This window comes from Dreissena polymorpha, chromosome 2 (assembly GCF_020536995.1).
Source record: "Dreissena polymorpha isolate Duluth1 chromosome 2, UMN_Dpol_1.0, whole genome shotgun sequence".
In the NCBI taxonomy this organism is placed as follows: domain Eukaryota; kingdom Metazoa; phylum Mollusca; class Bivalvia; order Myida; family Dreissenidae; genus Dreissena; species Dreissena polymorpha.
The window spans coordinates 5,325,929-5,352,144 of record NC_068356.1 but is presented as its reverse complement, the minus strand read 5'-3'; the positions used below and the strand labels follow the sequence as shown (position 1 = coordinate 5,352,144).

General features: G+C 35.4%; 3 protein-coding genes across 7 annotated transcripts in view; 1 reads left to right on the top strand and 2 right to left on the bottom strand.

The window, feature by feature from the left end:
• The window catches only part of LOC127865674 (uncharacterized), a 323,557-nt gene that overhangs the window by 104,633 nt on the left and 192,708 nt on the right, over nt 1–26,216 (bottom strand). The window lies entirely within an intron of this gene.
• On the bottom strand, nt 438–24,242 carry LOC127865678 (uncharacterized). Of its 2 annotated transcripts, none has more exons than XM_052405602.1 (3): nt 23,992–24,242; nt 6,435–9,076; nt 438–2,639 (listed from the first exon to the last, which is right to left on the bottom strand). In XM_052405602.1, exons 2-3 carry the CDS (start codon nt 8,893–8,895, stop codon nt 1,276–1,278), a joined length of 3,825 nt encoding a protein of 1,274 aa, XP_052261562.1. In that variant the 5' UTR covers nt 8,896–9,076; nt 23,992–24,242; the 3' UTR covers nt 438–1,275. The 2 variants fall into 2 exon arrangements, with proteins under 2 accessions (XP_052261562.1, XP_052261561.1); XM_052405601.1 differs by lacking the exon at nt 23,992–24,242 and adding an exon at nt 17,288–17,402.
• The window catches only part of LOC127865704 (uncharacterized), a 16,197-nt gene continuing 12,989 nt past the window's right edge, over nt 23,009–26,216 (top strand). The window contains exon 1 of one of the 4 annotated variants that reach the window (XM_052405651.1): nt 23,009–23,087. The gene's annotated coding sequence lies outside the window, so the exon portion shown is untranslated. Of the gene's footprint in view, nt 23,088–23,119; nt 23,451–26,216 lie in introns of those variants that run through there. The other 3 variants (XM_052405650.1, XR_008042732.1, XR_008042731.1) reach the window with 3 other exon arrangements.

Genomic DNA, 26,216 nt, shown 5'->3' with positions numbered 1-26,216 from the left:
AACAACGAATGCATTTCTTGATAAAATTGGTGAACCAAACATCAAAATAAGCCGTCCTTTGTCTTAAACTAACTCTAAACAGATTTGTATTGCGAGTTAGATAAATGTGTCAATTACATCTTTGCTAATAGTCCTCACTCCCCACAGTTTGCTAGTTTAATTTTCTCTAGTAAAACAAAACAAAATCGCCATTTACCAAAACGCAACCCTTGTTTGTTACCACAGAGATATACTAATTTATTGCTTTATTACGTTGGTTGTTGACAGGTTAATTATTACCGTCGATGGTGCGGCACGTTGTTCTAAATAGTCGCCAGCGCACGTTGGCAGAATTAATCAGGCAAAACGGAAAATCGCACGAATTATTCATAGAAAAAGCATTATAAAAAAATCAGGTTAACATTTTCCCGTAATTGAAACCGGTTAACTGGTTTTCCCGTAATTGAAACCGGTTAACTGGTTGTTTTGTTAGGTTAATCGGTTAACCTCTTACATCCCTACTTAAAACATTTTTGTACGTAATTCAATTGTCCATCACAGATGGCATAAAAAACACAAAAAAATCAAGTAAATAAATGCACAAACATTTTCATATACTTCAACAGCAAAAATATGTTATCACAAATTATAACAAATATGTCAAGTATGGTAAGCAACTGTTAACAACAAGAAACCGTCGGAGACAGTTGATGCTCCCCAAAGGTTTTTTTTGGTCACAATATTGCACTATATATTCAGATAAAAGGAAACGTCTTGAGGGGCATAACTTTGGACAAAATAATACGATGGATGGTTTAGCAACTTAAAAATTTCAAAGGGCCATAACTCTCTAAATAAATCATCTAAACAGAACCCACAAATAACATGCGCATCTCCTCAAGGTAGTTAAGCTTCCCATAAAGCTTCATTGTATTCCAGTCAGTAGTTGGGGGGGGGGGGACAAGAATTGCACTATATGTACAGTTTATAGAAAAAAAATTCAAAGGGCCATAACTCTGTGAAAAATCATCCAACCAGAACCGGCTGATAATATGCACATCTCCTCTTGGTAGTGAAGCTTCCCATAAAGTTTAATTGAATTCCAGTCATTAATTGGTGAGAAATAGCCCGGACAAAAATTGTGCACGAACGGACGGACACAAGGACAGACGAAGCGGCGACTATATGCTCCCCCCTTAATTTTTGGGGGGAGCATAAAAACACAAAAATATGTGGAAAGTATGTAAAAACATTTTACATTAGCTTTTAAGATGTCTCTTTAACATACAATGACACTTAACTCTTTTCACCTTCGTCTAGCAAATCTAAAATGGACACATCACCAAGTAAAGCTAACTTAGAATTGTTCATGCCAATATTTGTTGTCCCATTTTGGAACTCATTACCTGAAGTAACAGTGTTTTGAGAAGAAAAACATTCATGTATATGTGAACTATGGTGTGCGTTTCTGTTAACTATTTCACCTATAGTGTCTGTTAATAGTTTATTTGCATGATTTTGACTATGTTCCCGGACGCTGTTATTTGTTAGCAAACTTGTATTCAGACTTCCACAACTACTGTTAGGTTTTATTATGTTCATGCTATCTAAACATATATGATTATTAGAATGGTAACTCAACAGTTTGTCCTGCATTTCTGATTGTGAGCGCATAAGACAGATTGATGTATTGGCAGAAGGATGAGTTGAAGTCATTAAACCAGAAGCATTCAATGTTTGGCGGTTTGAGCTAAAAGGGTATGAGTTTTGCCTATGTAACAGATCTTTATGCACAAAACTAGCATGAGAAACAAGATGATGATGATCTCTGACAAACATAGTTCCTGAATCAATCACCGAATAAGGCAAATTTACATTATCACCCGCGCAGTTACCTTTTACGGAAAACTGATGGGAAGCGAAAGGTTTTGGGAACCCATGGTCGACCGAATTTTCACATATAATATTTGATCTATTAGATTCTAGAAAACAGTCATTTCTAGTCTCATGATTTGAGGTCGATTTAGTTGAATTAATATTGATTTCTGATTTTTTATAATGATTTCCTGTTAATTTGTTTGACGAGAAAGAAATATTTGATCTTTCCTTGGCTAGATACAGCTCTTCATTTTTAGCAATGAAACCACAGTTTTCTTTCAAGTATTGAGCATTAAAATTCGAATGTTTTGAAGTTTCTGCAGAAACAGCTGAAGAAGATTTTGAATATTTTTCCTTCTCACAGTTAGCGATTGAGTTATCATAAGAAAACAAATCTTCGTTATCATCAGTAGGTGTAATATTAACACTCTCCTCCATTAATACCTGTGATTTAGATAACCAGAGATGCACCTTGTCATTATAACCAACACTTGCTACTCCACAACCATTTCCCGGAGGCATAATTGCATCGGTAGAAGCTCCGCTGACGTTGACTGAAACATTTCGATCACCCGAATTTCTACAATCTTTGATAGGAGGATATACATTTCTGTTCTCTCTATTGATCCGAGAAGAGGTGTCTAATAGTTCAATATTTCCCTCTTGGTCCGGTCTTGATGCGACCTGTTGATTTTCAATTTTGTCCGGATGTCTGAATGATTGTTTTGTTAAATGGTGTCCATCATTAACATTCACCATTTTCCCGTTTGATTTCGTCATCCCTGAAATGTGCAGTCAATCCATAAACATTACAAGTAATGTCGTTGTTTATTTTGTTTAGAAATCAAGTCACTGTTTGTTCCATCAATGTAAATTTTGAATACCATTTTAGCATAAAACATGGAACATTATAAGCTCATCCTTATCAAAGGTAAGACGCTTGTTGAAGACTACTACTATGCCAAGTGACTCAATTTCGGACCCCACTTGACAGAGATTCAAACATAACCTTAATAACTTCAACATAACTATTCTGACCATGTTTTTCAATATTGAGTATTCTATAAGTTTGTTAAAAAGGTAACATGTTTTTTTTGTAATTGTAAGTTTTGACTTTCTGACTCACTTTTTAAACACACTTGAAATAGTTTCAAACTTGTGGGACATATTGCAAATATATCAAGTTTCATCACGATTGAGCCAAAAGCCACACACACACAGCACAACGCCTGACGCAAACTGATATCAATTTCTCATCTTGAGCATTTCGTGCACACAAACATGTAAGTCAAAGAGATCAACAAGAGGGCCTAAAAAGCCCAAGGTCGCTTACCTGAGATACCAATGACTGACTTGTTCTGTGCAGCCCAATATATCATAAGAACAAATGTTCTGTTCAAGTTTCATGGCGATTGAACTATAAATGTGACTTCGAGAGTTTTAGCAAGGTTTTACTCTAGGCGTAAAAGGATAAATGCCCAGCCCCTAACGCCATGTTTTTCAACAGACCGGAACCATTTCCGAACTCCTAAAATACCCTAGGTATATCATTAAAACAAATGAAATGTTCTGACTAATTCTATGAATATTTGAAAATAAATGCGTCTTTTTCAGTGTGTACAAGGTTTTTCTGTAGCCATATAAGGAAAAAAGCCCCCCCCCCGGCGGCCATTTTTTTCAACAGACCAGAACCATTTTCAAACTCATCCAAGACATCATTTGAACAAATCTTCTGACTAAGTTTCATGATGATCGTACAATAAATGTGGGTTTTAGAGTGTTAACAAGTTTTTACAATAGCCAAAAAAGGAAAAATGCCCTGCCCCCAGGCGGCCATGTTTTTCAATCAACTGGAACCATTTTCGTAGTTGTCCAAGATATCAGTGGGACAAATCTTCTGACCAAGTTTCATGATGATCTGACTATTATGTGGCCTCTAGAGTGTTTACAAGGTTTTACTATAGCCATATAAGGAAAAAATCCCCGCTGCCTGGCGGCCATGTTTTTCAACCAACATTTGCATAAATCTTCTGACCAAATTTCATGAAGGTCGGACAATAAATGTGGCCTCTTGTGTGTTAACAAGGCAAATGTTGACGGACACAAGGCGATCAAGAAAGCTCACCATAAGCAAATTGTGCTCAGGTGAGATGAAAAAGTATAGATAGTAATACTTTAGTTTTTGGACACATATGAACCATATTCGATCTCCCCCTAGATTGTGTCCAAATAAACACTCAATCCAAGTTTCATAATGATTGAATAAACAATGTGGCCTCCATAAGCGGGACATTGGGTTATCACGATAGCTCACCTTAAAACCTTCAAGATTGGATGAGCTATAGACGATTGTGTTAAATCATCTCTTGTCTTATCATGCCATGTTTTCAGCAGTCAGCCTTGGGTTTATCAAAATTTTATGACAAATTTTAAAAAGAGATTGCCAAGCAATAAGGTCCCCTACCGGTGAAACTCCACCATTTTCAGATTAAAACAAGGGCTGTTTGTAAAACATGCATGCCCCCCATATGGGCTGTCAGTTGTAGTGGCAGCCATTGTGTGAATACGTTTTTTGTCACTGTGACCATGACCTTTGACCTAGTGACCTGAAAATCAATAGGGGTCATCTGCCAGTCATGATAAATGTACCTATGAAGTTTCATGATCCTTACTCCTAGGACTAATTATTCTTGAGTTATCATCAGGAAACCATTTTATTGTTTCGAGTCACTGTGACCTTGACCTTTGACCTGAAAATCAATAGGGGTCATCTGCCAGTGATGATCAATGTACCTATGAAGTTTCATGATCCTAGGCGTAAGCATTCTTGAGTTATCATCCGGAAACCATTTTACTGTTTAGAGTCATTGTGACCTTGACCTTTGACCTAGTGACCTGAAAATCAATGGGGGTCATCTGCCAGTCATGATCAATGTTCCTATGAAGTTTCATGATCCTAGGCGTAAGCATTCTTGAGTTATCATCCGGAAACCATTTTACTATTTCGAGTCACTGTGACCTTGACCTTTGACCTAGTGACCTGAAAATCAATAGGGGTCATCCACCAGTCATGATCAATGTACCTATGAAGTTTCATGATCCTAGGCCTAAGCGTTCTTGAGTTATCAACCGGAAACCATCTGGTGGACGGACCGACAGACGGACTGACTGACCGACATGTGCAAAACAATATACCCCCTCTTCTTCGAAGGGGGGCATAAAAATAAATATTTGTTGCCATAGCAACCAGAATTCTTGACGTAGGAACACAATGAAATGCCGTGCATAATCTCCATATTGCCATCTATCCATGTTTTAAGTTTCATGAAAAAATATAAAGAACTTTTTAAGTTATCGCAGGATCCAGAAAAGTGTGACAGACAAACTGACAGACAGCGCAAACCATAAGTCCCCTCCGGTTTCCCCGGTAGGGGACAATAAGTGCATACAGAGTACATAATTACAATTACATTAAACATTAAGTTCATTTTTATGCCCCCTTATGAAGAAAAGGGGGTATAATGCTTTGCACATGTCAGTCTGTCGGTCGGTCTGTCCACCAGGTGGTTTCCGGATGATAACCCAAGAACGCTTAGGCCTAGGATCATGAAACTTCATAGGTAGATAGACCATGACTCGCACATGACCCCTATTGATTTTGAGGTCACTAGGTCAAAGGTCAAGGTCATGGTGACCCGAAATAGTAAAATGGTTTCCGGATGATAACTCAAGAACGCATATGCCTAGGATCATGAAACTGCATAGGTAGATTGATCATGACTTGCAGATGACCCCAATTGATTTTGAGGTCACTAGGTCAAAGGTCAAGGTCACTGTGACCCGAAATAGTAAAATGGTTTCCGGATGATAACTCAAGAACGCATACGCCTAGGATCATGAAACTTCATAGGTAGATAGATCATGATTTGCAGATGACCCCTATTGATTTTGAGGTCACTAGGTCAAAGGTCAAGGTAATCCGAAATAGTAAAATGATTTCCAGATGATAACTCAAGAACACATATGCCTAGGATCATGAAACTTCATGGGTAGATTGATCATGACTCGCAGATGACCCCTATTGATCTTCAGGTCACTAGGTCAAAGGTCAAGGTCACGGTGACCCGAAATAGTTTAATGATTTCCGGATGATACCTCAAGCAGGCTAACGCCTAGGATCATGAAACTTCATAGGTACATTGATCATGACTCGCAGATGACCAATATTGATTTTCAGGTCACTAGGTCAAAGGTCAAGGTCACGTTGACCCGAAACAGTAAAATTTGTTCCAGATGATAACTCAAGAACGCTTTTGCCTAGGATCATGACACTTCATAGGTACATTGATCATGACTTGCAGATGACCCCTATTGATTTTCAGGTCACTAGGTCTAAGGTCAAGGTCACAGTGACAAAAAACATATTCACACAATGGCTGCCACTACAACGGACAGCCCATATGGGGGGAATGCATGTTTTACAAACAGCCCTTGTTTGTTATTATTTTTTGTTTTGGTATTCTAACTTTATCACTAATTATTGACTAAATTAACAAAATGTTTAATGGGTTACATACCTAACCATAGAAAAGGAATGTTCTGCTTAGCCGAAAGATCATACAGTCGGTCCCCATCTTCATCTGAAATCTTATGTCTCTCCACAAGGTTCTTAAACCCATTCACATCAAGTGGCGTACTGTAAAGAGGATTTCTAAAAATAGCCTGATCAAAGTTCTCATCATTTTTAAGAGACAGCATGTGCTTGACTAATGAGAACTTCCCTGCATCAGGGGCTTTGCTGAGATTTAGAATCTCTCCAACATCTTTTGCAGATCTGTTCAACTCTGGATCACTAAAAGAGGGTGAACTGGTGTTTTTCTCGCTGAATGAACTTTGAGGTGAAGTCTGTTGCACCTTAATGTGAAATTTCTTCACTAAGACATTGTTCCCATCTGTAGAACTAGGATTCATCTTTTCTTTACCGAAAGACGTTCCCTCATGTAAATGATTAATCTGTGGAACTCTAGAATCAGACTCAACGACACTAGGCTTTGAAACATAAACAGTTTTGGAATTCAAAGTTTCAATAGAGTTATTAATTTCAGTTTTATGCTTTTGAGCACTTACTGTTTCTTCAGTCTTTGGGGATTCCAATATCTTGTGGATTAAGGAAGGTCTGAACAGAAGTCTTGGAGCATCAAATGCGTTATCAGTGGGCCCACTTGTCAAACCTTTTAAAATTAACCTTTCATCATGTTCATCCGTCACCATGTTAATATGAGTGCCCGATTGATTTACTCTATCTTGACGTAACCACGACGTTTGCATTCTTTCATGTGAAGTCAATGTAGTGATACTTTCATCTTTATCTTTCACAGGATTTCTTGATTGACCAACTTTAACGTTTAAAAATGCATCTTTATCTTCATCGTACTTATCAACACATCTGGGATCTTTTGTACTTCTCTTGAGATGAGTTGGTTCTTGCACTTTATCCAGTTTTACAAACTCTATTTTATTTCTCGATTCAACAACCTCATTATCTTTGTGTGATTCACCATTATAATTGACATCTTTACATAACTTTCTTCTTTTTCCATTACTTATATCACTATTATTGCAGTTAACAGCCATATTAGCAATACTGCTTTCCGCATCATCGTTAGCTTCACATAAACCCTTAGCATGATTGTCTATATCTATATCTTTTGAACCAAATTCTGATACAATCTCTGCAAATTCTAAAACTTTCAAAAACATATCACTGGCATATTCACTGATATTTGATTCTGGCTTGTTCTTTAGATTGAATGACCTGCGTCCATTTTGACTCCAATGCCTCTTGTTAGACCTTTCTGATTCCCCATGAACTGTTTCGCTTTCAACTTCCATGTTTCCAGTACTTTCTTCCCCTTTCTTGTATACAGATTCCTGCTCATCATTTTCATCAATTTCTATGTCATATTCAGTATCAGTCTCCGACTCGTCTTCAGTTTTTTTAGCAAAATATTCAACAGAATTGTGATCCTGATTCTCATTTACAGCAACACTGACAGTAATTTCAGACTTGCCTTCAGTGGCCCTCTTTTGATCATGAATATCATCTTGAGACTTATTGCTGAAATGCCCATCACCTTGTAACAAATCATCTACCTCACTTGATATGTAATTTTTAAATTTATGAGTTAGCATATGTTTATGAAATGCCTGCTTCCAACGGAATTCTCGACTGCACACCAAGCACTTAAACTCCTTTGTACCATTATGCAACATCATATGCTTCTTCAAATTCACCGGCTGTGTGAAAACACGACCACAAACTTCACATGGATAGCCTTTGTCTTTATGGACGAACTTCATGTGTCTGCATAACCCCTCTTTAATCTTAAACCTTTGTGAACACATATCACACTGGAATGGATAATCTGACTGGTGGAAAATGCTGTAATGGCGGGCTAGACTGTCTTTTGAGCTAAGCGTCTGCCCGCACTGAATGCAAACCTGACGTTTTGAGCCATTATGGACTTTATGATAGTGTTCTTTCAAGTCGTCAACTTTGGAAAATGGAACCTGACAGATTTTACATGCACATTTCACTTCTGTTTTGTTAAAAGTACTGTCAGGAATGTTATTTTTGCTATCAAATGAACTGTTACCATACTGGAGATCTTGAGAGTAATTATTTACATCTTTGGCTAAAGTGGAAAACTTATCAACAACAACATTTGCAATTTCTTTTATACCAATCTCAAGATCTTCAGACGTTGATTTTATAAGGCATCCCAGAATTTCCACATGTTTTTTTAATAAATCATTGCTTTTGAAATGTTTGTGACACACCTGACAGGCAATATCAAACTTGCCATCTTTTTTCAGTCGTCGATAATGCTTTCCTCTGTCATCCGAATTCTTGAATCGCTGGAGACAAATCTCGCAAGAAAATGGGCGAACATCTTCGTGGTAAGCAGCATGCCTTTCCAGTGCTTGTTTAGTCTTGGCAACCTTTCCGCACTTTGCGCACACATACTTTTCCATCATTTTAATTCAGTTTTTCACGCAGACAGTACATGTTGTAAGTACTTCTATGATGGGTATGTTCATGTAGGACTGAAACTATCGCTATGCCTTGGCATTTTGTGTTGCCAAGGCTGGCTACTGCTTATCACAAACTACTTTTATGCCAGAAAAGAAATCATTGTTTTACTTGTCCTGAATGCCTCTGAAATTAAAAAGATGATATCATTACTATGTAATAATCATGGTATTTGGCATACATTGAAATAACCACATTGAGCAAATCACGGAATAATATGCGGACAACATATAATAGCTTATTTATCATAAAAATGAATAAAACATGTTCACAAAAACGTTATTAGGTCCATAAATGATCATTTCTGGTCCTTTTTGAAATTGGATTGTGGAAAACAAATGCCTCAAAATGATGCATGGCTAATTTTTTGCAGGAGTCAAAAATGAGAAAACTGCAACTTGCTTGCATCAAAATGCAGGATTCTGCTTCAATTAAAATCACTGCGGCCCCCTCCCCAAAAAAAACAAAACAAAAACAACAACAACAACAGGGCTTTGAACTAGTGACCTCAACCTCATCTGGGGTAATTTAATGACCAAGGCCAATGAATATGTGAAGTATCAAGCCAATCTGTGAATTCATTGCTGAGTTATTGATCAGAAACTATTTTCACACTTATTGTTACAATGACCTTGACATAGTGACCCAAAATTGAATAGGGGTCATCTTCTTTCTTAGACCAATGCACATGGGAAGTATCAAGCAAATGGTAGAATAAGTTGACAAGTTATTGATCGGAAATGATTTCGCACTTAGTGTTACAGTGACCTTGACCTTTGTTATAGTCACCCCAATTTCAATAAGGGCCATCTACTGTCAAACGCCAATGCACTTGGGAAGTATCAAGCCAATTGGTCACTTCAATCACAAGTTATTGATCAGAAACAATTTTCACTCTTTGTGTGACAGTGATCTTGACCTTTGACCTTGTGACCACAATTTTTCATATACTGGCAAAGGCCAATGTATGTGAGAAGTATCAAGCCAATTAGTCAATCCGTTTACAAGTTATTGATCGGAAACAAACTGGTCCATCGACCAACATTCACTAAAACAATATACATGTACACCCTCTTCTTCGAAGGGGGGGGGGGGCATAAGTAGTAACAAGCAAATTCGTTGAATTGATATCCCCAATATGCTTCTGGACACACAAGTGTTATATTTGACAATCAAAAAAGCATTTTTTCAAGATACAAAGGGCCATAACTCTGTAATTAACAAATGGTGTACAATGACATTTGGTGTACATCCTCCTCTTATCCATATATATTTACTCATACCAAGTTTCCATGAAATCCGCCAAAGCACTTCCAAGATATGGCTCCGGATGGACGGACAACGCCAAAACAATATCCCTATGGCAGGGGATAATAAATAATAGCTGCGCCATGAGCGCATGATACGCCCGTCGTTCGCCAATGAAGTAGTAATAACCCTTTGAATCATTTTTTTACTTCAGTTTATTTGTATTTGAATACATGGTTTATTTTATAAGTACATGAGCATGGAAATCACGAAATTTTGACGAACAAAGTCCCATAACTCTGGAACGACAATTCAGAATTCCGTCAAAAACGAAAGGGGATCAGGGTTTATCAATATTAAGATTGTGTTGAAATTTGAAAAAAATCCATCGAAGGATATTTGAGCTACAGTAGGACATTCAATGAAATCACGAAATTTTGACGAACAAAGTCCCATAACTCTGGAACGACAATTCAGAATTCCGTCAAAAACGAAAGGGGATCAGGGTTTATCAATATTAAGATTGTGTTAAAATTTGAAGAAAATCTGTCAAAGGATATTTGACGTAGCGTACGACATTAACAGACGGACGGACGGACGGACGGACGGACAGACGGACGCGGGGTATACCATAATACGTCCCGTCATAGACGGGCGTATAAAAAATCCATCGGGGGATATTTGAGCTACGGTAGGATACATGAACAACAATAACATTTAAGGTCACAGTGACCTTGACCTTAGAATGAATGACCTTGAAATGACCAGTGGTCATCTAAGTGTGCTTGCAAACCTTCATGTCAAGTTTGAAGACTCTATGTCCAAGCATACCAAAGTTATAACAATTTTAACATTTTAACATTTAAGGTCACAGTGACCTTGACCTTCAAATGAATGACATTGAAATGACCAGTGGTCATCTTCTAGTACTGGCCAATCTTTATTTCAAGTTTGAAGACTCTAGGTACAAGCATACCAAAGTTATAACATGAAATAAGAACTTTAACATTTTTACATTCAAGGTCACAGTGACCTTGACCTTCAAATGAATGACCTTGAAATGTCCAGGGGTTACTTACTAGTTCTGGCCAACCTTCATGTCAAGTTTCAAGACTCTAGGTCCAAGCATACCAAAGTTATAACAACTTTAACATTTTTACATTCAAGGTCACAGTGACCTTGACATTCAAATGAATGACCTTGAAATGTCCAGTGGTTACTTACTAGTTCTGGCCAACCTTCATGTCAAGTTTCAAGACTCTAGGTCCAAGCATACCAAAGTTATAACAACTTTAACATTTTTATATAGCTACAGTAGGACATTCAATGAAATCACGAAATTTTGACGAACAAAGTCCCATAACTCTGGAACGACAATTCAGAATTCCGTCAAAAACGAAAGGGGATCAGGGTTTATCAATATTAAGATTGTGTTGAAATTTGAAAAAAATCCATCGAAGGATATTTGAGCTACAGTAGGACATTCAATGAAATCACGAAATTTTGACGAACAAAGTCCCATAACTCTGGAACGACAATTCAGAATTCCGTCAAAAACGAAAGGGGATCAGGGTTTATCAATATTAAGATTGTGTTAAAATTTGAAGAAAATCTGTCAAAGGATATTTGACGTAGCGTACGACATTAACAGACGGACGGACGGACGGATGGACGGACGGACAGACGCGGGGTATACCATAATACGTCCCGTCATAGACGGGCGTATAAAAATGCATGGTACCTGTATATGAAGTAACACTACATGTATTTGAATGTGCACTATTGACAGAGAAAGATCTAGGAAAATAAAGCATAGATTGTCTTAAAGGACCTGGGGGATTCAGTCTTGAGGTTTGTATGATAAACAATTAATTAAAATTTTCCTTTTTTGTTTTGTTTTTAATATTGTTGATATGTTCATTCAATTAATTGTTACTTGATAAATATGAAGAGGCTTTTAAAATATAAGAAGGGAAGTTTTGCAGTTGTTGATGTCTGCAAACTTCACCATGAAATTATAATTAGCTATACTCTTACTTTGTATTTTGATAAACAAAAATAAAATGTTAATTATTTGTTTTGTCACAGATGTTTTTTTGAGCAGTATTTGCATACTTACTTGCACATTTTAAACTGTTTTTACACGGATCAAAACATATATGTAGTTTTTATACTTACAAAACAAGTTAAGGAAATTATGTGTGTTGAATTTTCTTGAGCAACATTTTTTTATGACTCTATATGCTTTTAGGCTGCATGGTGTCTATCAAAAGCTTATTGTTTTATTTGAAACTGTCTAAATGTGATAAGTGTATTAATGAAGTAACTAAGGACAGTTAAGTTTGTAACAGTAAAAATTTACATAGAACAACTTCAAAAGATGTTTTTAAATCATGAAAGCCTACTACCTACAATGCATGATTTTTTACAAAATGTCTCTCCCCCAAGAGTGTGATTTATAATCAATATATACTTCCATATAAACTGTCTGAAACAGGCTTCCATATAAACTGTCTGAAACAGGCTTCCATATAAACTGTCTGAAACAGGCTTTTTAATATAAGTGGATTATGGTTAAATGCTTGAACCCATTTAATGATCAATTGATGGCAGTACTGTAATAGTACAGTGTTTAATGCTCACAATCCTGTGGTGATTTATCATAATTGAAAGTCTGCTCAGGGATTTCAATAGAAAACTAGGAGCAGTGCTCCTGCTAAGCCCAACTGTAAGGGCACCCCTCCCTGAAACTTGAAACTAAACTTGAAACTTGCTAATTTGATGAAACGCCTATTTATATAATTATATTCAATGGCGTTGTACAAAACATATATATGTACATAAAATCGATAAAAAATAAGAGATATTGATAATATTATGCAGCATTAATTAAAGGATTAATGATCTAAAAATGTGTGATATAAATAATATTGCTGTAAGGAACGTAAGCAATAAGACAATACCGGCTACACTATTAAAACAAAAGAAAAATATTATGTAATAAATTGATATAACTAGAGTTAAGACAATAATTATAATGATAATATGAGCAAATATTTGGCAACATAAAGACAGTGTTTTTCATTAACTAAAAGGATACGTAAAAGGATATTTCTGCACTCTGGCTGTCGGATCCCGCAGCTACCGGTCACCTGTCATACTTAAGGACACTTCTTTTGGGTTTTAACCTTATTTGAACTATCGTGACTACAAGTCACAAATAGGCTGACCAAGTGTGACTACAAGACACAACTTGAAGGTTAAAATTACAGTGTGACTATAAGACACAACTAGAAGGCCTAAGCATGACTAAAAGACAGCTGGTTTATGTAATTCAATCATTGAGCAAAGAAGCCCTAATGATTCTTGATTACCAGTCACTTGTACAATAAATATCCTTTTCGAGCAAAGAAGCCTGCACAATTCTTTAATTGCTTGGTCCTATGAGTCCTAGTGACAAATAAGCCTGCACAACTGAGAAGCCTGCCCTTCCGAGGCTCCGCCCTGCCTTTTTATTTATTTATGTTTTTATATATTTATTTTTAGACTTATAAATTTATAAATCTGATATAACATTTTAATTAATAAATTCCTTATTATAGACATTTTATTTGCATGGTAATTGGTTAATTAATAATGGAGATAATCTATTCTTACAATTATCAATATTATAAAAATTAATATGCAACATGGAGCATTCCGGATATGACCACGCGCTTGAAAGTGCCCTGTTGACAATATACTGCGCACTCAAAAGAGCCCTTTTGACAAAAAAAGCCCCCACTGCAGGAGTCACATGTCAAATGGAGTGATAGAAATGTGGAGGGATCAAATTAAGTATTTAGGGGTCAAAATACTCAAGTCCAGTTATTTTCTTTGTTTATGTTTGTTAATTGCTCTGCAGATGTTTATAAGTATAAATTTGAGAGAAATGCTGTGCAAATAACCCCAACAAGTTTTATGATATACATGTAACATATACACTGTATCATAGAGTTAGCTTCCTAGTTATATTACAGAGGGGGGAATCACGTGATAGTCAAGATGGTGACGTCCATTCCAAGACACTTCAGGTATTTTTCTCCATTATAGCCTTTATTACTTGTGTTTAATGCATAAATGCAGCTCAATTTCCAGCCATAATAGTAAGAAAGTGATAACAGTTTATTTTGTAAAAATATTCGCTATAAATCTCAATTTTACTCGCTTCCAATTTTCTAAGCAAGAGCTGTAATTTTGTGATAAAGCTAAGAAATTAATTAGCGAGGAAAGTCAAGATATAGAGTGAATACTCGTGCATAATTAAGAAAATTCACTTTCTTGCTGATACAGAAGCAATTAAAAATTTATAAAAGTAATAAAGGGTATTAAGCGACATAAAGTCCTTTCTCAGAATTGACCATCATCTATACTTTAATGAGACTACTAGCTCTGTCTTTGCATCCAAATAATATAAGGCAAATAATTTAAAGGAGTTATAAGTGAGAAAAATAAAAAATGCTTGCATAAAAAATGAGGAGTCCAATCCAATAGAAATCCATGCTGCTTAAGGGATTGTTATTATGGGTATTAACAATATTTACACTGGATTGTACAAATATAATTTCATGTTACAAGACTGTAACTTTTACCTTTTACCAAATGTTATAGTAATGACCTCAAAAGCCACAGGTACAATTATCTTCCTCTCTGTCCAAATCGTTAACCCTTTTACTTACTTACAAGGTTGAAGGATGTGCAGACAACCAATAGTCTACAGATGACCAACCAAAAGAGGGTTGTAAAGAAATCCTAATTATTTTTGATAATAGGCTATTTAATTTTATAGAATGATGTAAAACATTATTGACTTTTTTTTCCAAAATCATACTTGTGCTGTTTTTTGATAGGATAACATGATTCCTAAGCTACATGTATGTAATGTGATGTTTATAAAAGTTTGCTTTCAAAACAACAGTGATTACTACGTAGCATCAATCATAAGATTGCTAATGGACCAATTAAAGTAATTTGTTATAACAATATTTAGGCCAAGTATAAACCTATACTCGGTTTTTATGATAAAATGGGAAATAAATCATTATAAATGTCATTATAAATATCGTACGGTGACCTTTAATCATACATGCCACCGCCAGACATCCTGATCTTGGCGGGACAGTCCTGCTTTTGGGGTGTTTGTCCCGATGTGACACAATCTGTCCCGACATTTGTAAAAAATGACATACGTTCTATAAGGTTACAATAAAATTCGCTATTCAAGCAATAAATTAAGTAACATGGGGACAAACTGTCACGACGATCAATAATTATAATGATTATTAGGGCCACTATTTCTTTAAGCAAAACTATGGCATGGGGCTGGCAAAAGCATTTTATTTCTCCACCAAAACAAATAAAAACTTGTTTCAACAGGTATTTGAGAGCATTTCTGTTTAATAGTTTCATTATTTTTACTGCTCTGGGAAGGATATAATTTGATTAAGATACCAACAATTTCTGATATAAAAAGTATATCGTTCACTAGTATATCGTACTATATTTCGGATATGTTAAAATTCGGACATTTAAAGATAGGGACATGTATGTGTTGTTTTGTTGTTGATAGTTTGTAAAAATATTGTAAATGTTATTTCAGGCAATTATGGTGGCAATTATCTTGGCCTTTCTGCCAGGAAATAGGCGAGAAAAACATTCATTTAATTGAACCTGGAAATCATCCACCACTAACAGAAAACGTTTTAACAACAGAAGCAGATGTATCGTGTAAGTACCTGTTATCGAACAGCACCTATTATCGGACGTTTTATTTTGGTTCTGTATGCACATGCGCAAAAGTGCGCATGACGACACATTGATAAACAAATGGTCGCACATGAAGTCCATGACCTACTTGCCTACTTAGCTTGAAACAAATGCGCCGAAAACAGGTTAAAGGAATGCATTTATTGTTATTTACACCGGTTTATGTGTTTTTAGCTATTGCTTTTTGAATGCATTTATCAAAATGTGCATTTACACACCAAAAAGCACATTTCCGTTTGCAATTTTGATTGCAGAAGACACAGATTTTTTCGCCGAGTCCGGGTCACGTGATATTCATAAGACTTGGTATATACTGGAGTAGTATTTATGAAGTGTCGGGTAATAGGTCATGTTTACATCGGCCGCCATTTTGTTTTGTCTGCTAGAGGTGACAATAACCAGGGAATCATTGTTATGAATTCTTGAAGGTAGTTTGCTGGAAAACTTTACAGATAAATCATTCAATGATTGAACTGTTAGTCATTTGTTAAAACAAAATGTTTTTGTTATTGTAAGTGTTTCAATTTTAAGGTAATTTAACGTTATTTCTTAGGTGTTTTCGATAACTGGTTTGTCCACCATATATTATGTCCAAATGACCAAATATAACTGTTTAACAATTTGAAGTGAGATGATTTATTTTCTGATGTTTTATATTTCTTTTTCCCTTTCAAATGATGTACATTGGTGTGATTTTATGTTTAAATAATTTATTTTGAAACATTTATGCAGCATAATGTTTAATGCATTGATGTTAACATTATTATATTATTTTGGTTATCTGTGTTGTTATCAAGTTGAAAAAATGTTATTTATATACAAATAAAGCTTATTAAGACTTATGAAGGTATGACTTACGAAGGTACTTATTGTTTTTTATGCAATAACATACTTTTTAAAGTGATAATATAGTCAATGACATTAATGTAGTAAGGTTTCTTTAAATGATTGCTCTTATTAATAAGGTTGGAATAACCGACAGTTTTCACGCGGCGAAAAAGTGGCGACAACTTTTTTTGGGGCCAGTGAAACCCCTGAATACCTGTTTGAATTCAAAATTAGTTTATGTATTTAGAAATCAGCTAAAACCAATTATAGTTCATACAGCAGGGATACGCAATGTTACAACTAGTGAATAGTGCACGGTGACATTGTTGTTTACCAAATTTACACTGATAAATATAATGAATTTACAGCCCAGTAATTATTGTACTGCTTCATCATTGAAAATAAAATTCGAAGTATGTGATAAAGCTCATGCTGTTGCGTTGAAATATTGGTTACCTGCTATGTTGCTGATATAAATGAACCATTTATTCAGAAAAATATTTGTGAACGTTTGACAAATGTTATGAGTGTTTTGTTACAAAATCTTCCTCTTGACACCGATCAACTCGTTCAATCTATTTGTAACGAATACCAGTAGCCGACCGACTAAGTCATAGGTTACATTGTACGGGTCGTGCTAAAAGGCGGATGAAAGAGCGGATGATATAGCGTATATAGTAAAGAGCGGATGATATAGACAAAGAAGGATTATCGGAAAGAGCGGATGATATGAACAAAGAAGGAAACAGCGGATGATATAGCGTATATAGTAAAGAGCGGATGATATATACAAAGAAGGGATTTGCGTATATATAAATAATTATTAAATAATAATAAATTAATTAATTAATAATAATAATTAATTAATAATAATTAATTATATAAATAATTATTAAATTTGCGGACATTATGAATCAGCGGATAATATATACAAATAAGGAAAAGAGCGGATTTGCGGATATATAAATAATTATTAAATAATTATTAATTAATTAATTAATAATAATAATTAATTAATATTAATTAATTATATAAATAAATATTTGAAAGTAAATATTAAGTTATTTAAGTTTAAATATAAAGCACAATAGTATTTTTAGGCGACTGAATATATATGTATTTAGTAAATAATAACTTCGTTAGATATTGACTTAATTTTTTTATCAAAAAGCAGAATACTATTCAATTTCTCTCTAAATATACATGAGGTAGTTTGCCAACAAAATGAATATGTTGCCCAGCTCTTGCCACGTGGAGGCCACCTCTTGTAAGAGCCAAATTTTGAAAAAAAAATAGGCCGAAATCGTCACTTATATAAACAATAAATTTAATTTTGAAGCTGTTTGTAATGAAATAAACCTGCATATGAGCTTGTCTGTCAATGAGTATGTTATTCTCAATTCCAAATTTGATAATTATAATAGAAAGTAATTATATATTTAAAAAAAAACAGGCAGGAAAGTGTAATTAAATATATGGTACATAATATAAATACATATAATAAAAAATGAGTCATACATTGCTATTTATCCCGTATTATGTTTTTATATAATAGAAGTTATTACATGTTGCCAAAAATTAGATAATTATAATAGAAAGTAATTATATATTAAAAAAAAACAGGACATACACCGGTATTTCGGCCGGAAAGTGTAATTAAATATATGGTACATAATATAAATACATATAATAAAAAAGTGAGTCATACATTGCTATTTATCCCGTATTATGTTTTTATATAATAGAAGTTATTACATGATGCAAAAATTAGATAATTATAATAGAAAGTAATTACATATTTAATAAAATAAAACAGGACATACACCGGTATTTTGGCCGGAAAGTGTAATTATATATATATGGTACATAATATAAATACATATAATAAAAATAATAAAAATACTTTATAATAAAAAAGTGTAATTAAATATATGTTACACAATATAAATACATAACATATAATACAAAAAATATGAGTCATACATTGCTATTTATCCCGTATTATGTTTTTATATAATTGAAATTATTAAATTTTGCAATTTGGGCAAACAAATTGCACATCAACATTAGAAATGTCCGATGGTGCATGAACACATTGCTTGTGAAACCAGTTTGAGCATTTGTCGCATTGAACTTGATCTCCTACACATGATGGTAAATTACAAATACAATATAAATCAATTGTTATTGACTTGGATTTAGTTTTGCGTCGAACACTGATAGTTTTACTGGTTGTTGGAAATTCAATCATAAGTTCGGAATCTAAACAAGACAAAAGATGTTCTCTTAACTTTAAGGAATTAAATATCAAATCAAAACAAGGTTTTTTCCTAAAACACAAAGATGTTGCGTGCGCTATTGCATAAAGCCCACAATCGACGGAATTATCTTGTTTTTGCACTGACGGAACTATGATATTAATTTTGTCTTCGCCTTCACCATAAATTTGCGCCAATTGTATTTTCAGACCATCAGGAATGATCTTATCATCGGGTCTTGTATTGCCTAAACTGTCAAGTAAATAAATTTTATTTTTGTGTTCGAAAGATGTTACCCAATGATCGTTGTGGGTGTGATGGATCTGACACGACAGGTTTTTATTAATTGGTTTTAAGGGAATATGCGTTTCCCATTTTTTTGTTGTCTTGTCAAATTGTGGGACCTTCTCGGGTAATTGAAGGCCGCCAATATCATTACCGAATTGATTTCTTAAAAGCTTATTGACTGCCTCCATATGCTGAGAATGTAGTTTTTCGTTGTTTGTAATGTCATTTTTGTCATTTACGTTTAATTTGAGGTTTTCGTTCCACCATAAAATGATTTTAGGTGGAATGCTTTCGAGACGGTCGCTGATATCAATACATGTGTTAATCGATTCTATCTGTGTAAGAGGTTTTTCTTGAACTGGTAAAAATTGTTTATCATCATTTGCTAGTTTAACATCATTTTCAATGCATTCATTTATTTCGTGTATAATTGACAGGTCCGGTATTTTATTAAATTTACATGGGTCTTCTGTAGGGGATAACTCACGTTTTCTTTTATTTCCACTTGTGGAATAAGGCGTTTTAATGACTGATTTAGGCGTTGAGGCCTCGAATAACGATCTACGAACATTAACGGTTTGTTTTTCGGCATTATTAGGTGTAATGGAGGACGTTAGCATGTCTTTTTTTGAACTATTTTTTTATTATAGAATCCGGAGCCGCATTGACTTGAATATCGTTATCACCCTTTCTTCCCCTTTTAGTACCGCATTTTTTATTTATTTTGGTACGACAGTTTCGCCTAAGTTGTGTTAAATTGTAAACTTTTTTGTCATCCGGTTGTGGCATACCGATTGCCATCATCGCTGAAATTATATGATAACACCTACTAGTCGATGGACACGTGCACGATTCTTTTGGAAACAGTGTAACGGAATACTTGGTACCGTTTGATCCCTGTACCATAAATGCCCCCATTTGCGGCACTAAAACTATGTTATTTTCTTCAATTACTTTAATTGCTAGCGATTTTTGAGTAGTACATTTTTTATGTTGATTCTCTTTTTTAATTGTGTCATCATTTTCAACATTAGAGATCTCGGCGTTGCCTAAAATACTATTTAATTCACCTTTAATCAAGTCAATCATTTTATCAGGATGACAGACATTTTTAGGAAGTATAACAGTGTCAGGATCTAATTTCGCGTACAAGCAATTCGATTTTAACGTCCACTCACTTTCATCACAAATAACGGAACGTCAGTCCCACCCCCAACAAGCTTACGTTGTCCCGACACAGGCGACGTAGAATCCGGCGATGACATCCGCTCTTCAGGCGACTTCCGCGGTCCCGACACCGGCGACTTCAGCTTCCCCGACACTGGCGACTTCCCCTGTCCCGACACCGGAGACTTACGATATTCCGACACTGGCGACTTTAGCCTCCCCGACACCGGCGACTTCCGCTTTTCCGACAACGGCGACTTCCGATGTCCCGACCCCGGCGACTTACGATATCCCGACACTGGCGACTTCAGCTTCCCCGACACCGGCGACTTCCGCTTTTCCGACAACGGCGACTTCCGATGTCCCGACCCCGGCGACTTTCGCTGCCCCGACCCCGGAGACTTTGGGTGAAACTTTCCGCCCAGATAAGGTGCAGATGGCAGGTCACGGACGCTTTCGTACACTACCCTATTCTCTATTGCAGTGCAGATGCGTGAAGCTCTATAGTCGTGTCGACAACAAGGCAAACAAGGATTGTTTGACTTCCGATACTCGACGCGCCCCGACTTCCGGCTAGCAGAGAACTTAACGGTTGTCCAAGTTTCAGCATATGTTCGACATGGAGGTGATGGAGGAGGTGTTGAAGGACCCTCGGTCATCTGTATGCGTACTGCTTCGTTCTTCGCAAATGGTACAGCCGGGTGTACCACACGCTTCACTGCAACAAGCTTACGTTGTCCCGACACAGGCGACGTAGAATCCGGCGAATCCTGCTTTATCAATACTGATGGTACAGTCGGGTGTACCACACGCTTCACTGCACTGATGGCACTCCCTAGGTTCTCTGACAACAGTTCAGTACCTTCTATGCTGAGATGAAGCCCATCTCTGCCCAGCAGCCGACGATGTGCACCGGACATGGAGTGGAACTGCCACTGACTGATTATGGTCAACCAATCAAAAGACCCCGCCAGCTCGCGAAGACGGCAGTTGACTTCCGCCGCAACGGCATTCCATTCCTCAAGGAATATGGATTCCGATTCAATTCGCCTAGGTGTCTGTTCGTGAAACAGATCGCGCCCTCGTGGTAGTATCTCAGATACGAGAATACACGACTGTGGGGACAAGGAATGAAATCTGAAGCAGAGATCCTTGACTTCTTCTGCGATGTGAGCTGCAGAGCTTCGTCCTATGTCGTTAGCACCAACAACGAGGGCAATGGTCTTGATCTGCGGACAATACGAATAATGCTGATGATATATACTAAGAAGGGATTTGCGGTTGATATGAACAAAGAAGGAAACCGCGGATGATATGTACAAAGAAGGCATTTGCGGATGATATATACAAAGAAGGAAACTGCGGACAATATGAATAATTAATAAATATGCGGATGATATATACAAAGAAGGGATTTGCGGATAATATATACAAAGAAGGAAACTGCGGACAATATAATTATTAATATACAAATGATATATACAATGATGATATATACAAAAAACGAAACTGTGGATGATATATAGTCTGCTTATCTTAGTATAAGTGTACATAGTAAAACACACCAATGGCGGCTGAGCGCAAAATTTAGCGCTCGGCCGCCAAAATAATCTGTAAAGAGCGGATGATTATGTCCGCAGTTTCCTTATTTGTTCATATCATTTGTATATATCATCCGCTGTTTCCTTCTTTGTTCATATCATCCGCTCTTTACGATAATCCTTCTTTGTCTATATTATCCGCTCTTTTCAGATTTTTTGGCAATTTCGTTCTTTGTATATATTATCCGCAGATTTATTAATTATTTTAAGTTTAAAGAAATTCTTAATTATTTTTTTTATATAAAGTGGCGTTTATACATTTTCATATTCTAATAATAATATTGTGTCTATTTAAGTTGTAATTTGTTCAAGTTGTGCCATAAAAATGTTATTCATAAACTCTATTTATTTTAATATAATAATGTTTTTCTTTTCATAAACTCTATTCATTTTAATATAATAATGTTTTTCTTTTCCTTATTTGTATATATTATCCGCTGATTCATAATGTCCGCAGATTTAATAATTATTTATATATCAGCAAATCCCTTCTTTGTATATATCATCCGCAGATTCCTTCTTTGTATATATCATCCGCTGTTTCCTTCTATGTTCATATCATCCGCTCTTTCCGATAATCCTTCTTTGTCTATATCATCCGCTCTTTACTATATACCCTATATCATCCGCTGTTTCCTTCTTTGTTCATATCATCCGCTCTTTCCGATAATCCTTCTTTGTCTATATCATCCGCTCTTTACTATATACGCTATATCATCCGCTGTTTCCTTCTTTGTTCATATCATCCGCTCTTTCCGATAATCCTTCTTTGTCTATATCATCCGCTCTTTACTATATACGCTATATCATCCGCTCTTTCATCCGCCTTTTAGTACGTGCCACATTGTACTAATTAAAGCTGTCAAGAACGTTTGACTACTTGTGACAGAGTGATCTAAAGAAAATTCACCGCACACGTTTTATGAGACCTCTTATATTAAAGTAAATCCAGCGTTTAAATGCGAAATGGAAGGCAGAGTTCCTTTCATGTCCATACATGAAGTAAAGATGATCAGTGAACTTCGGCTTCAGTTCGGATAATTCAAAATGCAATGCATTGGGTCAAAGTTTTGAATAAACGACTTACTTCAACATGACACAGGGAAACAACATTCTCATTCTCGATCTTATCTCTGTTGGAGCTTTTAAGTTTGGATCGATTACACCGTCAGTTGAAGTAGAAATTGACCATTTTTAATTGGGACCGATTGGAACAGCATATTTGCCGCTTCCGTCGAAATGTAAACACAGTACACGACCAGAATTAAATGTTGTTTTGTAATGTATTGACCATATATACGCAAGGTAATTGCTTTTAATCATAAATAGCCATTAAAAACAGTATTAACATGGTAAAACTGCCAACTTTCAAAGTATTGTTGATGCGTTTGCTATAAATTAATTTATGCAAGTCTGGTATAATTTGAAAGATACATGTGTCCTCTTGCAATAATTGCAGTAAAAAAATATGAAGTCTTCTTACAAAATACAATTCTTCAAAATGCAAGCACCCTCCAAAACATTTGTTTCGGAAGTTTAGATATTTAGGTATAAGCACCGTACTTTAAACAACGCACCCAAACGTTTATCTTTTAATGAAGTCCAAAATGAGATGCACGAACATTTTGCAGACACACATAGGATACAGGAAATAACCAAAAGAAGCATGGATGCGATAGCAAAATTGCTTGTATACCAGGAGATAAAAAGCAATTCTTTAAAAATAAGCATTATAGTGGACCACGGAGGTATACGAAATGATTTGGTGTAATACAACATTTTAGAACACTGCTTACAATGTGTTTTGTTCGGTATCATACATACAATGCAAAGACCGCATTATTACCAGCTCTCCTGTTCGGGCATTGGTTGAAATATCCGCTTCTCACTTAGAAGATCCGGGTTCAATCCTCGCTCCCGCCGCATGTGAGCATCATACTGGGCAGAAGTACTGGGTCAAAGTAATCCAGCCTATCATGCGCTACAATACCACACATAATTTTATGCCTTAAAAAAATAAATAACAACAGATATTACATCTATTATTCATATATTTCAAAAGTTGTACCACCTTTTGTGAATCTAGTAAGTAATGAGGTAGGACTGATGGGACACACTCTGTGTCCCATAAAATGCAGCCTCAGACGTAGAATGACCAGGGTTTTTTTTGGTCTGATTTTATAACCAAAATTCGGCTATATTCCCAATCCCAAAAAGTATATTTTTTTCCCAAAATGTGGCAAAAAATTCCCAATTGCCAAAAAAAAAATTTTTTTTTTTTTTTAGAAGGAAGTCTTATGTGTATTTTATCTCAATTTTAATTCAATTACATCTAACAAAGTATTATATGATTTTTTTTCTTTTAATTTGAATGATTATAAAGAGTTAAATCAAAATTAGTATTTCCCTAATCAGTGGACTTTTCGTGTGAAAAAAAAGGCTAATGAATTTATTTTCCCAATTTCATGAAAATGCCGATAAAATTCCCAATTCCAAAGCCATGGGCTATCTTCCCAAAAAGTGGGAAAAAAACCCTGATGACCTTACAAACTCCAAATACACACACCATGCATTATTACCATTGTCATTTGTGTAGATAGGTTGCATGCTGGTCTTGAAAGAGATTACATTTGGGGTTTGTGGGATCAAGGTCATGGTTACTTTAACTACAAACAGGCTTTTCACTTACTTTATTAAAGTTTGGTTTTTGTATGCAGAAGCTTATATACATAACTTGCACCGTTATTTGAATTCAACTAAGTAAATCAGTAAAAAATGATAAGGCCATGCTTGGTGGTCACATCTCTTTCTTTAATGTTTAATGTTTCATCTTAAAATGAACTGCGCCGGCTATATCAGTAGATAAGCACTGAAGTACTAATCCTTTCTACAGCCATTCTCTGTATGCCTTTGATTCAAGTAAAGGATGTGTATGTTACTTGCAGATATGCAGCTAAACCAAGAAAAGTGTGAGTTTGTAAATTTACTGCCATGTTATGCATGAAATATTTTTGAAAACGGCGAAAGATCCAACCAAATAAACATAATCCATACTATGAAACTACTGCGTAAATTCATTTTAAAATATGACTTTGTGTTCATTATGCCTGAAAAAAAGTGTGCATTTTATCATCAAATGGGAAGAATAGTCGAGTGTGCCTTGGGACAGCTTTTATTATGTTGGTACTAATAAGCTTTTTTTAATCAAAATAAATATCTTTTAAGATATCTTTTTTTAATCATTTAAGATATATTTTGATAATTTCTTATGCTCACATATGTGTTTTAAATCTAACAGGATTAAGTTATTTTTTACAAAGTGACATTACATGGGTGTGTTGTCTCCTTGTACCTAATTTTCTGCGTTCAATTCTAATATAGGTTTACAAATATTTATTTTTGTTTTTAAAGGACGTGAGGAAGACTATTTTCTCTTAATAAGTTGTCTAATATCACACTCTGTTTGTGCTTGGACTGGCAAAAACCTGATTGTATTGACTGCGTTTTGGCATTAAAGGAATGAGCATCTGGTGAATTTGAGAAAGTTAACATTAGCTACTGGATGATGGCTTACCTTTGCTTGGATAAAATATCTAATTGTATTAAAACTACTTTGAAATTAAAGCAATCGACATCTAGTGAATGTGAAAAAGTCGCAATTACCTATGGCATGACGCTGTTTGCTTTGACAATAATTAGGGAACATTGTATATTATGTTATATACCACTAACACTTGTGGAAACACGTTAAATGAATACCGATACACGAGGGTTACTTCAGCTACATATACTGTAAATATATTTGAATGTTGAGCATAATGTAAAGGCATGTCCATGTATACCAATATTTATATGTAAAATACAACCACTATTCCGGATATTCAAAACAATTCTGAACATTAACACAAGCAATTGTAGAATTTGTTATAAAGAGTTAATGCATGTCTTAAGTGGTTATCTGGTAATATATATAATGATCTTTGTTGTGCAGTATTTAAATGTGCATGAAGTCTTGCTAGTGCCAGGATCTATGTCAATAATTCACTCACAGCAGCCACACTTGCCACAGAT